At 37.1% G+C, this 17,918-nt stretch overlaps 1 protein-coding gene across 1 annotated transcript in view; it reads right to left on the reverse strand.

Moving 5' to 3' along the window:
- The window catches only part of BRIP1 (BRCA1 interacting helicase 1), a 148,530-nt gene that overhangs the window by 31,975 nt on the left and 98,637 nt on the right, over positions 1-17,918 (reverse strand). Inside the window, 2 exon segments of the mRNA XM_004706996.2 lie at positions 12,205-12,326; positions 14,238-14,397. Of these exon segments, the coding sequence (XP_004707053.2) occupies positions 12,205-12,326; positions 14,238-14,397 (282 nt within the window).

Below are 17,918 nucleotides of genomic sequence, written 5' to 3' on the forward strand. Positions count from 1 at the left end.
CGCTCTCTTATACACAGGATGTCTGTATGTCAGAACTGGCACGACACCACCTAACAACACATGTACAGGGGTATCGAAAAAAGTATCGCTACTAAGATCTCAGTTCATACATGCATGAGTGTATTACAATCAAAATGCCTTTAAACATGTTTCTGCAATATGAACATGGCTACATACAAGTTCTTTCAGTAATACATTTTCCTTAGCCTCAATAGAGTGCCTTCAAATAAAAGCTCCAGGCCAAATATTGCCTTCCAAGTGAATCTGCTAGACTGGTTAAGTTGAAGTCAGTGAGGCTGGCTAAGAAGGGTATAGTGACAGTTTTGTGGGATTTCAAAGGAGTACATCATGATGTTCGTGACGGACACAGGACAATAACAGGGACTTAATGTGGAAAGGTTTTAAGAAAACTGAAAACTACATAGGTGAGAAAAAGGCCAAAAAATTTGCACCAAAGAATTTGTTTTCTTTATGACAATCTTTCAAGTGTAGCAAGGGCTGTCTGAAGAGAATTTCCTTGGCAAGTCTTACTCCATCCCCCCTACATTCCTTATCTTGCCCCTTCACACTTCTTTTTGTTCCTATAACTCAAAGGACATTCCGAAGGAACACAATGAGTCCCCTCAAGGATGTCAAGACTGCTGTTTGCTGTGGTGGATCAAAGAGCTCTGAATTCTTCAGGGAAGGATTAGAGAGAGAAACACCACCCTCAGAAGTATATGGACCTAGATGGTGAATATACCCAGAGATAACTGCTTCACATTTTGACATTAGTAAAAAGGTTTCTATCATTTTTATAGCAATACTTTTTGACTTACCATTGAAAAGCAGTGGTTTTCAATTAAACAGACGTTGCATACCAGAAACACTGCCAATACCGGGAGATGTTTTTGAGTGTCCTAACAAGGAGCACGGAAGGAGGTGCAGTGAAATCCGTGACGTGAGGACAGGGATCTGGTAAACGCCTACAACAGCCACAACACACTAGACAAAGACTGATCAGGCCCCAAAGGTTAATAGTGCCAAGGCTAAGAAATCCTGCTGTGATATAATTTTATAATCTGACAGATTTGCCTATTATGAAGTTTATTACATTCCATGGCACATTGAGGCTCCTGGCCCCACAATTATAAAGCATAAAACGAGTTCATTCTCAAGGTATCAAACTTTGAATCTCAGTGAAAAGCAGTAAAGATAGGTGTTCTTAACACACCGAATAGTGCTGTCTACTAGGCACAATTTATGAGACCTACAGCTGTCTGGTTGGAAAACTTAGACACACTCGTAACAACACCCACTATCTTGTTTGAACCCTGCAGGTTTTATGGAATATTGAATAAGCAAATTAATTAAAATCCAATACAACCAAACTTATTTTTTAAAGGGAAAAGTAAAAGTGTTCATTATTTTCAGAGAAATTGAAAGATAATCTCATTACCCTCCAAGTAGTGTTGCTGATGATCTTCAGTGCCAACAAAAGTAGGTTAAGTGTCAATTAACTTCACAAGTCCCGAGGGCTGTGGTGCTCACCCTTCCTAGTGCCGCCACCCTTAAATACAGTTCCTCATGTGGTAGTGAACCCCCAATCATAACATTATTGCCATGGTTACTTCATCACTGTCATTTTGCTACTGTTATGAATCGGGCGACCCCTGTGAAAGGGTTGTTCGACCCACAAAGTGGTTGCGACCCACGGGTTGAGAACCGCTGCCCTATGGTAATAATTTTATTTTTAAAACCTTCAATCTACTTTGAGAGCAAAAGTAAAATATAAAAGGTCAACAAAGTTCTTGTTCCTTCTGAAAACAAAATGAATCAAGAAAAGAAACTTTGTGGGGGAGAAGTCAAGCCAAAAGTTCTTATTTGTCCTATTTATTATCTAAAGGTTTAACTTATACCTATATTCAGAAATGACGCAAATATTAGGGGGAAAAAAACTCTAAAAGTTATCAACCAAACTTATTTAAGAGGAATTAAAAAACAAAGTAGCTTCAGCAACGCATCCATTTATTTATTTATTATCTGAAGGAGGGATCAGAGCAAACATTTCATTATCCAAGCCAATTATGCAAGTTGTCAACTCAGATAAGCTTTCGTAGACTGAAACTAGATTTTTATTTTGGACCTTCAAATTAAACTTTGAGTCTATTTCTAACAACAATTTTGTCAGACTTTCTTTTAAAAAATGTACGGGGGTGGAAGCATTCTGAACAGGACAAAAAGGTTATCTAAACCTTTTTGAAAATTGAAAATAAACTCATTTCAGACCTTGAAAAATGACAAGGTTTTTCTTCCAGAACTGTGAGTTGGCTTAAGTGTTTCCAATGATGTTAACATCAGGTTACTGAATAATTACGCATTAGAGTATTTGTTTACATTAGAGCCTTTTTAGTTTACAGATACACATGGCCACAGGTGTCAAAAGTAAAAGATGCTATACCAGAATTAGAACTCCATTCCACTTAAGGTGAAGTTGCTCAACTTTCCTTTCCTTGCTATTCAGGCATCTAGACCTTATTTCACTAAATCACTCATTACACTTTTATGTCCTTCACTAAATTACAGACAACACTGGTAGAGAGATGACTTCTTGTACATTTTTGCTTTTATTATATTTAGTACAAAACAGGTTCTCAGTAAATAATTGCTAAAAATAAATGAGGAAACACTTAGATCATTAATATAATTTTAAAGTAATTCAAAAGAAAATATGAATCTGCTCAAACTTATTGTTATCTTAGTCCTCACAATAGGGAAAGAATGAAGTTGAATCCATATCTCACATTATAGTTAACTCCAAATGGGTCAATGACCTAAATATAAGAACTCAAAAACAAAAAAAAAACCCCACTCACCGTCATCAATTTTGACTAGATCATAAAACTCTTAGAAGAAAACACTGAGGTAAGTAAAGCTTTCAAGTCTTGCTTTTGACAATGGACTCTTAGCTACGCCACCAAAAACTTGAGCAATGAGAGACAAACTAGATAAGTTGAACTTCATCAAAATAAAAAATATAGTGCTTCAAAAAACTTTATCAACAAAGTGAAGAAACAGAATGAGAGAAAATGTTGGGGGATCACATAAAGATTTAATATTTATAATATAGAAAGAAATGTACAGATCAACAATAAAAAGACAAACAACACACTATAAACAGGCAACTGATTAGGGAGAGACATTTATTCAAAGAAGATGTAAAATTGCCTAGTAAATACATAAAAAGATGTTCAACATTATCTGTTAGTCCCAAACCAAACATACTGACATGAATTGATTCTGACTCACGGTGACAGAATAGACAGAGCTGCACCTGTGGGTTTCCGAGTCTGTAAATCTTTACTGGAGCAGAAAGTCTCCCCTTTTCCCACAGAGCAGAGGATGTGTTCAAACTGCTGACCTTGTAGTTAGCAGCCCAACTCATAACCCACTATGCCACCAGGGCTCCTTTCGTTTGTCATTAGGGAAATACAAAGCCACAGTTAAATTAACATTTTACTCTAAGATGGCTAGTATTAGCCATAATTAGATTAAACCTTCACTCTAACTAGGATGGCTATTAGAAGAAGGAAAAAAAATGTAACAAGTATTGGCAAAGATGAGCAGAAATTGAATCCTTGAACAACGCTGGTGGTAATGTAAAATGGTACAGTCACTATTGAAAACATTTTTTGATTGCTCAAAGGAGTTATACATATATTTACCATATGGTCTAGCAAGTCTGCTCCTAGATATGAGGTCAAATCAATGTGTACAATCATGTACACATTGCATAGCAACCAAAGCTTTGGTGTGGGAGATTGTAACCTTGGTGGACGGGAAGCAGGTAGTGGTGCCTTGCTTCAAGTTGATGGCTCACACATACTTAACCAGATGTGGTCAGCCACCATCTTTGGGAAGGCCTGTTTCCGACTTGGATCAAAATCCCATGCACAAGACCCTTGGCTGCTGTGAAACACTTGAACTCCCCCAGGGATGCCTGAAGCAGTCAACCCTGAGTCATGAAAGCATGTGCTCAAGTAGAGAGTTCGCACCGCACCAATGCTAAGTGCAGCACTATACCCAATAGTTAAAGAGTTGGAAATAATCCAAGGATCCATCAAAAGATTAATGGATCAACAAAATGTGGTATATTTCCATACAATGGAAAATTATTCATCCATAAGGAGAAATAAAGTTCTGATACATACTACAGCCTGGATGAACCTGGAAAACATCAGGCTAAGTGATATAAATGAGATAAAAAGGACAAACATTGTGCAAACTTATGTGAAATATCTAGAATTGGCAAATGCATAGAAACAAAAGCTTTTAACTTTTGTCAGTGATTAACAGGGCCAGGGAAGGAGGAGGTAAGAAAAAAATGTGGGAATGGATAGCAGTGATGTGTGCACAACATAATATATGTAATGAATGTCACACTTAAAATGGTTAAAATTCCACCACCACCCCAAAAATTATTTATTTTGCTATAATGAAATTTAAAAATCAGAAAGTTTTTGTTTTTGTCTTTTAACTTTTTATTGAAAATTAAGGGGTTTCATTTCATATCATCACTTTTGCATTCAACAACTTATCAAACTTCCTAATAGCTTACCTTAAGTCCAATTTTTTTTTCTCCCTCTTGTAGGATATAATCTTATCCTTCACCCTAGTTAACACCTGTCTACCCTTGAGCTTATTGCTCCCTTCCTCTTTCTCTCTTCCCCTCTCACTTCTGGTGACCATCAAAGTCTAGTTCTTTTGGCATGAAAGCTTTATCTTTTTTTTCAAACCATGGTTTCATACAGTATTTGTCCTTCATGATTGACTAGAAAAGGTTTTGATTTTGATATCAAGTTTGCTTCAATATACTGTAGTCCTCTGCACAACTTCTCTCAATCATCTACTCATGAATATTCACATAATTGTCAAATCAACAGTAATTAAAGAAATAATATTTTCCTTAAAAAGAAATTTGTCACAATTAAGAATTCAAATATTGCCATAATCTGAAAATATTTTGACACCTAGAAGCACTGGTTTAATGTGGTTTATTGTACTCTATTTTATTAATATTATCAATCTTTAGGGCACTCTGCCTTTTTCCTGTGATCTTTAAAATGTCAACAAAAGGAGCCTATAAATATATAAGTAAGTAAATGTAAGTGCATATTTGTAACACAACTAATATAACCTAATAGAAAGAGATACCTGCATTTTTCAAGCATGAGTATGGTTTTTAAAAATTAAAATATTCTCAAATGATTCAGCACATTCAGAGCTAACAAAAAATTCTTTAACAACAACAACATCAAAAAGATGGATTAACTGCCAGTGCTAATACAGCCTCTCAGATCGCTACCTGGATTTTAAAGTTTCCAAATCAAATCTTTTTTGGGAACTCATTACAATATTTACAAAAACAAAAAACAAATTCACTGCTACCAAGTTGATTCTAATCAGGAATATATAAATATAAACTATTGTTTTAAGTGTTCTAAGAACAGACCCACTGCTAATATAAGAGGGCTTCAAATTATTTGTAGGAAAATGGAATTAAAAGATAATGGAACTTTTCCATCCACAAACATTTTGATGTTTCTTCATGTTGAATATTCCCACAAAAATTATTAAACCAATTATAAAAATATAACAAACAGCCTCACTGTTTTATAAAGCTTTAAAATGTTTTCCCTATACTACATTTAAATTTTTCTTAAGTAGAGATAAAAAGAAAGAAAGAGAAAAGGAGTAGAGGCACACTACCCATGTAGGCAGAATATTTCATTTACGACATTAAAGAAAAAAAAAATTTAGACAGAATCTTATGCTTCATCATGCTTCACAAACTATGCCCATGTTACTAATTTAAGAAGTGGATGAATGAAAGCAAAAGTGAAGGCTTTTGTATTTCTACATCATAGTAATTGGCCAAAGGGTTTGCTTTGGATATTCAATAAAAGATCAGCCTTGTCACCATTACACCTTAATTGCATTAAAAGAAAACAACTTTTCTTTGAGTTATACTTTTCCACCAAGTTCTAGTCACATAAAGACCTTGGTTCAATCTAATGCCTCTCGAATAGTTTGGTTTAGTGCACAGAAAGGTTTTTTTTTAAACTATTATATGATTAAGTATGTCCGTATAGAATGATCAGAAGCATCTGGGAAAGGTAGTAGTGGGGGAAAAAATCCTCATTGGGAAAGTTAGCTAACTGCTGGCTCTTCAGAGTGGCCCATTATCAGCATTTCATAGTGGGGTTCTTTATTCTCAGGTCCCTGAAGTATGTGCAATAAATTATGACTTGAACTACACAAGTCACACTTGGCTCCAAAATGAAATTTTCCTACTTCTACTTTCTGGTCCCCAAGGTGGGAAGAGGAAATCCCGGTCACAGCCAGAAAAAGTCATATTTTTGGCTCTAAAATACATTTTCCGGCTTCTCTAAATGCCAAGTTCTGCTATGGAGACTAGAAAAGCCTTAACTCAGTATTTCAGAATGTATTTTAATTTTTACTTCCCTAATCTGTTTCTCCAATTGAGGAAAAAAATTCAGTATCATAAAATTAATGTCATTGTCCTCTTTTTCCCACTCTAAACACTTTTCTAACTATAAATACCAATCTTAACCTTCTAAAGCATGAATTCAAATGAAATAATTCCCCTCAAAATGATGCAGATACAGAACACTTGACATTTTCATTTGTAAATTGCTTCTACGTATTCTTGAATAGATTAATCAAAAAACAAATTCATCTAATCGATTCCAACTCAGAACAGCCCTATGCAGGGTTTCTAAGATTGTAAATCTTTTTTTCTTTTTAAATGTACCTTGTTTTTAACTGAGCAGTTCGGTTGAGGGCTGAAGAGCCCGGTTATAACAAGCCCTTATGCTCGAGCACTGCTGCTCGGCCCTGCAGCTACAAAGAGTGCAAATCTTTACAGGAGTGGGCAGCCTTCTCCTTCTCCCGAGGAAGGCCTGGTGGGTTTGATTGAACTGCAGACCTTGAGGTTAGCAGCCTAACATCTAGAGAAAATAAAGCTAAAATTTAAAGCAAAGTCACTTGAAGCATAGTTTTGGTTTTAGAAGAGGCTATTCATGGTGATCACTTGGTTCATTATCTCATGCTACAGAAGAGGATGCCAGATTAACCATAAAGTACACTCAGCATCACACCCTTGTGTAATTTCCTCTTTTGTGTGGTGGCGGAGCCCTGGTGGCATAGTGGTTCTGACCATAAGGTGAGCTATAAAAAGCTTCATCGGAAAGTCATCGGGACAGAAACTCAGTGACACCTATAGGTCACTCCGAGTCCGATCGACTCAGGGCTGGTGAGTTTGCTTTTGTTTTTATTTGGTAGACTCGGTGACTTGCTTCCAGCCAATCAAGAATATAGCAAAGGTGAAGTGATTCCGGTTCCCTTGATTAGGTTACATTATATGGCAAAACCAAACAATCAACCATCCTGAGAAGATGTTAAAGGATCCCAGCGCACTGTAAGTTAGGCCTTGGGCTGCTAACCACAACATCAGATGTTCTGCAGAAAAAAGACAAGGTTATCCCTCCTGTAAAGATCTGTAACCTAAGAAACCCTGTATCGGGTCGCTAAGAGTCAAATGAACTCCATGGCAGTGGATTCTAGTGATTCTGTTAAGTTACAGAAGGCTCTATTTTAGCAGACTGGTGTGAGATTATCCAACTGGCCCTGAATAAGTAAGCTGCCATGTTGCTTGAAGGCCTGTGAGAGGGTCAAATGGCAAGGAACTGTGAGTAGCCTCCAGGGGCCAAAAATGGTCCCTGGGTGAATCAGCAAGAAAACAGATGAACACAATCCTATTAACCATAAGAACTGGAATTCTGCCTGCAACAAGGGTAAAACAGTCAAATCCTGGATTACAGTTTTTCGGAACCCTGAGTAGAGGACATCGTTAAGCATGCCCACTTGTGACCTATGAAAAGTATGAGATGATAAATAGGCATTGTTCTAACTCACTGCGTTTATGGTCATTTATGGTCATTAATAGAAAACTTAAATCAAAAGTGATAAGCAGTCTAATCAATCTATGAGACCCCTACCACTCATTGCGCTCTTCTACATATTAGACAGGGTTTAGATGTTCTCGGGGATTGAGCAACATCTTTTCCAACAATTTATGACTAACAAGATATTATATTGCCTTTTGATAAGTCATAATAATTACTATCACCCTATTCATTATCATATGTTATTTGAATTTTCCTTGTATGCATATATTAGTCACTGTTTTAGTCTCATTAAATATTTCATATCCCTAACTATAAGAGTCCCGGGTGGCACTTAAACTATAGTATTTAAACTATCAGCCAAAGTGTTGGCAAGTTCAAGTTCAAAAGTACTTTGAAAGACAGGACTGGTGAGGGCAATGAATGTACAAATGCGCTTTACACAATTGATGTGTGTATGGATTGTGATAAGAGTTGTATGAGCCCCTAATAAAATGATTAAAAAAAAAAAGACAGGACTGGTTACATGCTTATGAAAGTCACAGGCCTGAAAACCTCTACTCTGCACACAGAAGGTGGTCCTGAGTCAGAACTGACTGGGTGATGACGACCAGCAGCCTTCCTAACCATGGATCGAGGCTGGATCATGCGTTTTTCGTTTTTTCTCTTTTTGATCATATATCCTAAAGTGTCTGGGAAATGTTGCTACTGTTTAAAATAACAATGTCAAGTTAAAAAACAAAACCAAATACTATTTTAATAATATATGAAACCTTCATTTAATTATTAATTCAACCATAATTTATTACGCACTACATTACAACACAACATTTTGATTAGAGATACAGAAATGTTTGAGAAACTGTCCCCATCTTCAAGCTATACATCTAATTACAAAATATTTACACTCACTAAAATATAATGTAACAAAGACAGTGTAATCTGCAGGAGAATGAAATACAAATGAGGAACTTGTTAATTCACTGTAAATATCACAGACCTTCCTCCTTATCAAGAGGTGCTGGCTATTGTATCAATTGATATGAGTCAGTTTTTTTAGTAATAAAGTTTGTGCCGCCAGGACAATTTGTTGCTGTTGTTGTTGTTGTTAGACTGTCATGTTGGTTCTGACTCATAGCAACCCTGCCCTGTCCCGCTCTCATACTCACAATTGTTATGTTTGTGCCCATTGTCTCTGCCACTGTCTTGTCTATCTTGTCGTATTGAGGGCCTTTCTCTTTTTCACTGCCCTCTACTTCACCAAGCAGGATGTCCTTCTCCCAGGACAACAGCTATAGGTTATCCTTTCCTGCTCCCTGGAACCACCAGGGAAACCTGTGAGAATTATCTCCTTCTCTCCTCTCTGACTATACCTCATTGATACCCTGTTATTTTGCTGTTTGGGGCAATATGAACAACTGGGAGTCAGACAAGCAGGACCATGAATGAGGAATATCAAAGCAGGACACCAAAATGATGCAAAGAAAAACTTACCCTAGAAACCCAGATGAAGACTGAGCATGATAGTGGGACGAGAGGAAAGTCAAAAGAAATAGAGGAAAGAGCTGGGAGGCAAAGGGCATTTATACAGGTCTAAATAAAGGCATGTACATATGCAAATATATTTATATATGAGAATGGGGAAATAGATCTATGTGCATATATTTAGAGGTTTAGAATTAAGGTAGCAGAAAGACACTGGGCCTCCACTCAAGTACTCCCTCAATGCAAGAATACTTTCTTCTATTAAATTGGCATCCTATGATGCTCACCTTCCCGACACAACCGCTGAAGACAACGCGAGTGAATAAGAAAATGTGGTGAAGAAAGCTGATGGTGCCCAGCTATCAAAAGATATAGCGTCTGGGGTCTTAAAAGCTTGAAGGTAAACAAGCGGCCATCTAGCTCAGAAGCAACAAAGCCCACATGGAAGAAGCATCGGGGAACCAATTACAAACATCTGCACGTGACCTCCTCCCTGGGGGGGACGGACAACAGAAAAGTGGGTGAAGGGGGATGTCAGACAGGGCAAGATATGACAAAATAATAATTTATAAATTATCAAGGGTTCATGAGGGAAGGGGTAGCGGGGAGGGAGGGGAAAAAATGAGGAGCTGATGCCAGGGGCTTAAGTGGAGAGCAAATGTTTTGAGAATGATGAGGGCAATGAATGTACAAATGTGCTCTACACAATTGATGTATGTAAGGATTGTGATAAGAGTTGTATGAGCCCTTAATAAAATGATTTTAAAAAGGGAAAAAAGTAATAAAGCATAAGAAATTTAAAAAAAAAGAATAAAATTCAAGATAGGTTAAAAAAAAAAAAAAAAGGAAAACTTACCCTATAGAAAGGAAGCATAGAGAACCCACCATCATAATACCCCAAATCATTGTAGGTAAGTGAGGTTGTAGAAAACAAATATAAATGTAACTTTTTCTTTGTAAATAACATTAAATTTTTTTAATGATTTAAAAATGAAGTAAAAGAATTACATAGTAAACGCCTATACTTAGTATATCTTCTTGAAGTTTTAAAAGTAATTAAAAAAAAAACACATTATAGAAAAAACAAAATTCCTTTTTGATAATTATTCCCAAAATCACCCCCTTCTCTTCTCAGATGCAATCACTATTATGAGTTCAATGTGAATCCTTTCAGATTTTGTTGCTTTGTGACTATTTAGTACAATCTTAAGTTGACATTTTTCAGCTCCCAAACATTCATGAATAAGTCCATGAAGAAAAGAAGATACAAACAGAATTGAAAGAGCTCATTTTTTAAGGAAAATCTATACACATGAGACTGGAAGCATTTATAAACATCCTGGAAGGAATGCAATTGAGAGTAGTAGAAAAAGAGAAAGAGCTTTTCTCCACTTAACAAACCAGCAGTAGAGCAGTAATGCAGGCCTGGAGACTAGAATATTAACGCTAACTATACAGTACAATATAGAGCACGACCGCACCAGTGCCAGCAGCAGTCCCACCAGCAGCACATAGCTGAAGTGTGTAGCAGTGACGCTGGTGATCTTTTTCTTGAGGGGATGCCAACTACTCCATCAATAGCAGTAGACAGAGGCATTTAAAAATAGAAGACATAGCTCTGAGCATGGCCATCAGGGCCCTCAATGGAAGCTGGTGGAAGTCACAGATGTTAAAAGGATTAGATTATGTATCATCAGGTGAAACAATCCCTGAAGACTTCTAGAAATTTTGAAGAGGTCCAAAGTTAAGAGACAGGGGCTAATCAGAGAAATAGTGTTTATACCGGTAATCTTAATCCTACCCAAAGAGTACTATGACCTAGAGAAATAGAAGTAAAAGTTATATAACTCACAGTGCCTCGTAAAGCACTGACAATTAAAATAGATCACTGTTTCATGTGTATGAGACATTGACAGGCTGACTCCTCAGTGAAGGATATACATTGTACTTAATGGAGTCAACTCAGTCGTCAGAGAATCTCGAGCCTAGTCCTCAAGATTGCAAGCACCTTCAAATACCTGTAAGAAGCGGGTGATAAACCCAACAACCCTGCCTGGTAGAAGATAGTATCATTTTGGGGCTTAAACTATTTCCAGAAATAGTTTTTCAAATAGAATGTTTAGCAAACAATCAGGCCTATTTCTGGCCAAAATGGAATAACTAGTTGGAATACCCATCGCATTATTACTAACTATAAAACTGGACAAAATAGATTAGGGAGATACCAAGCAGTACAGAACTGCAATCTCGGAGATAAGGAAGAGTCAATAGATGAACTCCATGATTCCCACTTGTCTTTTGAGGTATAATTTTCTGACCCCAGTGTAGAGAGGTGGAGTACAGTCAGGCCATGGTCCTGCTGGGCCGAGGATAAGAGATTATAGCAGTTGAATCTGCAAAGCAGTACACTAGAGTACAGCAGAAAACGTAGAAAGGGGAAAGGTTGAAGGGCCCTAGGATTCCCTGGGGTACTCCTGTAAGTCAATGTCTTGATAAAGTCCAAAAGGCTGGGCTCTACCTTCAGAGTTTCTGATTCTACATAGGTCTGGGTGAATCTGAAAAATCTGCATTTCTACTCTTAGCCACAATTTCAGTGACTCTTACTCAGCTAAAGACAGGTATAAGTGAAAAAAAAAAATCTACATCTACTAAACCTTTCTCACTCATTCAGATTCACTTAAAATACAGTGCCTCAGGTAAGAGGAAAGTGTAGGATTAATGTCACACAAAGATAAAGGTTTGGATGGCCTACCTGCAGATCTCTCACATTTGGGAAAGGAATTCCTACTGTTATGACAGCACGGGCATTGTCATCTGAGAAATCCAGACCCTCACTCACTTTGCCACGACAAACTGCTACCAGGAGTGCTCCATCTTAAACAACGGGAAACAAGCGTTTTAGAAAGCACATTCAAAATTACCCAGAATCTGGGTAATCTAAATACCAAGCAATCATAGTAGTGACTTTGAAAAATAAAAATCAAACACTACTAAGATAAAGCTTCAAAAGTGCAATGTTATAAATAAAAATTATAGTAATGACATATAGATGCTATAGTGCAAACAAACTTACAAATTCTAGTACAAAGAATCTCCCAGTATATAGTAAAGCTATAAGAGAATAAATAGTAACTTGCATAAGAACTGAGCAATTATAAACCAAGAGTATTACCTCATACAACTAAAATGACAATTATTATATTGTTAGTAAAGTTCTCGGAACAAATTCAATAGCTTTAACTATTGCAATAGTTATAGCAATATTATAGCAATCAATAGCAATATTATAATGAATCAATATCATACTTAAACACGCATACCATATATAGACATTTGCACATGGTATGCACACACACATGATCTTATTACAGAAAGATAATAATTTTACTATAAGGGGCTCTAGTGATGCTGAGGTTAAGCACTCAGCTGTTCATTGAAATATCAGCAGTCCAAACCCACCAACTGCTCCAGGGAGAAAGATGGGGTAGTCCTCTGATATACCAGAAATATACACTTGGTAGAGGGTGTTAACCAAGCCACACCCTTTGTTCCCTTAGGGGTATCCTTCTACTGTATTAGAGGGTTTGACTTAAGACACCATCCTTCATTTTCCATGGAGGAACAGTCAGCTAAATGACAAATCAAAACTCCATCAAACCCCTTCTTCAGTATATAAGAGCCATATGGGACACAGAGAGATACTGCAGGGCTATTTGGATGAGCCTGTCCCAGATCCCTAAAGTTTCAAGGCTGCAGAGTCCCCGTGCACCAGAGACTGTAGCACAGAGATTCAGAGGAGTAGTGTTGAGACTATGTGGTACCTTTCTCATCTGGTCTGAGACTATGGAACTCTGTGGGACAGACACATGCGCGGCTTCTTGGCCCATGGAAGCAAATGTCATGGAACCACATGGCTGAAAGGCTGAGCACCAGAGAAAGACTTGACTGCGGACTGAGGAGAGGTATTGCTGTGGAACAATGACTGTATCCTTAATTGTTTGCTGATTCTGACTCGGGGTAACATATTAAGTTCCCTAATAAACCCCCTTAAGTGTGTGTGTGTGTGTGTGTGGAGGGGGGTTATAAACTTGGAATTAGATGGTGTCCAATAGCATCCTTATGCATTATAATAAATGTTATCAAAGGGTTGGTTTTGAGATTTCATATGTCACAATATCTATAAATTATTACTATTAGCTAATTGTAATAATTTCATTAATTTTGATATTGTTGTTCGGTTATATTTTGAAAATTCAAACTTACTTTATATAATAAAATATAAGCACAAATTACACTATTTGCATCAAAATATGGGGCTCATTTTGCTAGTAAGGATGATACTGGTGCATCTCTGTACAAAGACGACTGTGATATAATATCTGAATGCTTGTTCATTCTTATGTTGAACTTGTATCACTCACTCAATACTGCCACCCATCAAGTCCATTCTGACGCATGGCAACCCTCAAGGAAAGGCAGAACTGCCCTGTGGGTTTGGAGACTATAACTCTTTCCGGGAACAGAAAGCCGTATCTCTCTCCTGCCGAGTGGCCGGTGGGTTCACACTGCTGACCTTGCCCAGAGAAGGCCAACTCGTAACCACCATGCCACCAGGATTCCTTGAACAGATATACCGAAGCGAAAATTTTACTTATTTTCTTTTCACTAAGGATTATAAAATATAATTTTTCTCTTAGGTGCAAAATAACATTAGCAGAATTCTAACATCATCAATCTCTTCTTATAGTAAAATATTTTTTAATTGGCTAAGAAATTTCCAATTACCTTTCTCTCCTTTGCATTTGATCGCATCATAGTATACCTGCAGTAATTCATCGAAATCAGTTTTGTCACTTCCTTGTGGTTCTACAATGACGGTCTTTATCAACTCCAGATTATCCCATAAACCAGTGGAGAGCCAACGTTCTTTGAATTTTTCTAATAGCTAAAATAGAGAAAGAAAAAAATGAGTATGATTTGTTCAACTAAACCAAACATGTTTGTTTAGCGCCTCAGGATCTACAAAGTAAGTTATGGCAAGCATATTAACCCTTCTGTTGTCTTTCGTTATCTTTTAAATAAGAGGAAAAAACAGTACTTAAGGGTTGTTACTCGGTTAATCATTAAATAATTTAGAGAACTTTGAGTGGTGCCTGACATATAATAAAGCTTAATAAATGTTAGTCTCTATTAGCTAACATTTTATGGTGGAGTTTTTTACATCCTTAACCAATGACTCCTTAAAGATTATTTAAGATCATTTTACTAAGTGCACAGGCAGCTATGTTTGAAAACTTGATCATTAATAACCTTAGCATATAGGAAATATATAGTTTTAGGTCACCAACAAGTAGAAAATATATAGGCATAAATGGAACGCCTACAAAAACAACCATCTACTAGAATTACAAAGAGACTTCGAACAAATATTAAAGAATCTCTATTATATTGACCATATATTCTTTTTGTTGTTTCACCCAATTTGGTTTTTATTGAGTTTCATTCACCAGATACTTGCCAAATGAAGGTCTTCTGGGGAGGGAGCCACCAGATGCCCCCAGTCTTCTAGAACAACAATCAGCCAGCATCACTGATGCATTCATGAAGCGTCCACTGTTCGGACAGTTTCTGCCATAACTCAATTTCCAGGCAGTGACTGTCTCGGTGAGGACAGCAATGGTCACTCTCTCACACCTGGTACCCTTTTTATACAGCACTGAGAATGGCAGAGGGAATCCAACTTGCTCTTGCTAAATCAATGTTGCTTCCAGAGCTGAAGTCATGAAGATGCCAGCCGCAAAGGCCTCGCTCACTGGCTTCTTGGCTTCCTCCTTCTCCATATCTGGCCTAAATTTATCTTCAAATACAGTCATTGATGCCAAGGAACCAAAACCCATGGTGACACAAGGCAATTGATTAGTCGATGCACAAGGATAGATGCAGTAGAAATGAGGCCCAGTAACATCTACTATTCCTAAACCTAGGGTTGTATCAATGTAACCCCAATACTTGAAAAACATTCTCTTCAGCATGAAATTGGCCATCACAACTCTGGGAAGGAAGCCAGTGAAGAGAGAGGGGAGGTCTAAGTTGGAAGAAAGGAACAGGGGTGTCATGTCTGTGTCTGTCCCAGCACAATAACTGTTGGGAGACACAAAGTGTAGTTTTCAACAGTTCTTGTCAGCAACAACCACTCCTCCCGTTGCCCTTGTATCTGCTCCAAGAACTTCCTTATAGATGACTCTGTCTGGGGCCTGCTGGAAGTTTCTTCTTTGCAAACTTGGCTTCCAAAATGGCATTCCCACTGCAGTTATCAAAAGAAGAGCCTCTAACTGGTCACTCATACAGTGCCACAGCTCTTGACCACACATTGTAATAACATTGTAACTTTAGATTACAAGCCAACAATACAAAATACAAAAGCCAATTATGGAAAAACAAGCAAACACACAAGCCTAACACTAAAAATCAGACCCTTAAAAACTTATGGTTTAAATAGGAAAGCAAGGTCAATTTCTTTAATTCTTTAGAGCTGAATAATTTAAAGAAATCTACAAATTCAAAAAGTATGGGGTGCAGCAATGGCAACATTTACAAATATACTGTAGTTTGAAATTTTATTTTAAATTCTTGCAAAAGAATTAAAATTTATTTTTTATAAGCTAGAAAAAAACAGTAAATGCAAAAAATAGAAGAGGTTAAATAAATAAAAAGTCAGGGATTATTATGATCTAAATTGAATTATTTTATCCATTATATGAATTTTTAACCAGTTTTTATTAAAATGTCAAAATAGTCAAATACTAAGAAACTTGGAAAAAAATTCCCTATGGAAGAAAAACATCAATTTTTATAAGGTGGTTTATTACTTTAGGATTTTAACTTTATTTTTAGAAACAATTTTTAAAATAAGATCATAAAACAAATTTCCTATCAGGATTTAGTGAGTTAATTGCTATTTATAGTGATGAGTGTTCCATTAACAATAAAAATTAAAATTCACATTCATATGCTATTAGGTAAAAATATGTGGCCAACATTGATCTAAAAGTCTTTACTATCTTGAATACCTCATGAGTTGTCTATTGTTGTAGGACTCTATCAAGTAGCGTTTGAGTTAAATGTGATAGAGTAGTACTGTCCCTTAGGGTTTTCTAGGCTGTAGTATTTACAATTCCAGACTGTTGAGTGGCTGGGCTGGTTTCAAATACAATGATTAGCAGCTGAGTACTTCACTACTGAGGCACCAAAGTTTCTTAATTGGCTATTACAATTTGCTTTTTGAATATGCAGTCTCTCACTAATGCATAAAATCACACCCAAACCCACTGACATCGAGGTGATTCTGACTCATAGTGACCAAGTAGGGCAGTACAACTGCTCTTTGCGTTTCCGAAACTTTAAACCTTTCTGAGAGTGAACAGCCCCGTTTTGCTCCCACAGGTTAACTGGAGGGTTGGAACTGTCAACCTTATGGTCAGCAGCTCAGAATTCCTTTTACCAATGTATAAAAAGTGTAAAAACCAAAGAAAGAAAACACACACAAACACAAAGAAAACCTTGCAATATAAGATAGGATTCAGGGCTATGCACAGAAATATCAACAATGCAGACACAGAAAAAAAAAGCCAGGCATGTATGTGTTTGCCAAAAGAAGTCAAGAGTTTGTGCATTCACTCACTCACTCACTCACTCACTCACTACTCACTCACTCACTCACTCACTCACTCACTCACTCACTCACTCACTCACTCACTCACTTCCAATAGGACCCTGACTGTTAACACCGGAGTTCCTACGTGCTGTAACAGAGAGCATGCTCGGCGGCTAACCAAACAATTAGAGGTTTAACTCAACTCAGTCGCCTTGCTTCGGGTCTGGAGATCAACTTCCATACCGTAGTTTTACTCCGGTGCATACAAGATCACCAGAGTCAGAATTAACTCTGTGGCAAGTGGTACTGTTAACGTTAATAAGGCACATTTGTAACAATTAATAAGCAGTACTGAAACATTATTAACTAAAGTCCAGTTAATTGACATTCCTTAGTTTTCACTCACTGTCTTTTTTCTATTCCAAGTTCCCAACTAGGGTACATTGCATTCAGTCAGTGTGTCTTCTTCAGCACTTCTGGGCTACAAAAATGTCTGACTTCCCTTGTCTTTCACTGACTGACAGTTTTGAGGAGTATTAGTCAAATATTTTTGGAAAATGTTCTAAAATTTGGGTTTGGTGGTTTTCTCAGGATTAGGCAGAGACTACAGGTTTTGAGGACGAAAACCACATACATGTAATGGTATGCTTATCACATTGTCACATGACTTATCAGTGAAGTTATCACCTTAACTGCCTAATTTAAGTAGCATTTGTAATATTTCTCCACTGTGCTGTGACACCTCCCCTATCCCCCTGCCCATAATATGCTCCTTAGGGTAATGACACCACGTATATCATACACTTAAAAGG

Source organism: Echinops telfairi, unplaced genomic scaffold, assembly GCF_000313985.2.
Source record: "Echinops telfairi isolate 266 unplaced genomic scaffold, ASM31398v2 ScPeMD7_7458;HRSCAF=8496, whole genome shotgun sequence".
NCBI classification, from domain to species: domain Eukaryota; kingdom Metazoa; phylum Chordata; class Mammalia; order Afrosoricida; family Tenrecidae; genus Echinops; species Echinops telfairi.